The 200-nt window shown below is 65.0% G+C and overlaps 1 protein-coding gene across 1 annotated transcript in view; it reads left to right on the forward strand.

Moving 5' to 3' along the window:
- The window catches only part of LOC114819079 (GRAM domain-containing protein 2B-like), a gene marked incomplete at its 3' end in the record, with an annotated part of 1,659 nt that overhangs the window by 487 nt on the left and 972 nt on the right, over positions 1-200 (forward strand). The window contains exon 2 of the mRNA XM_029087538.1: positions 11-200. This exon is cut by the window's right edge and continues 18 nt beyond it. Within this exon, the coding sequence (XP_028943371.1) occupies positions 11-200 (190 nt within the window). The remainder of the gene's footprint in view (positions 1-10) is intronic.

A 200-nucleotide genomic window follows, 5' to 3' on the forward strand; every position in this document is an offset into this window, starting at 1 on the left:
AATGGAGCAGGGGGCTGCTCTGCCCCAAGCCTCGCGCCACGCTGGCCCCAAGCCCCAGCCTCCCTTGCAGCTGAGCAAGCATAGCACCGGCTACCGCAAAGCCTTTGGGGAGCTCGCTGAGCAGGAACCACTGCTGGCTTGCTTCTCCTGCGCGTGGCAGAGAGAGGTGCCCTACCACGGTCACCTCTACATCTCCTCCC

Source organism: Antrostomus carolinensis, unplaced genomic scaffold (assembly GCF_000700745.2).
Source record: "Antrostomus carolinensis isolate BGI_N321 unplaced genomic scaffold, ASM70074v2 scaffold39610, whole genome shotgun sequence".
Classification (NCBI taxonomy): Eukaryota; Metazoa; Chordata; class Aves; order Caprimulgiformes; family Caprimulgidae; genus Antrostomus; species Antrostomus carolinensis.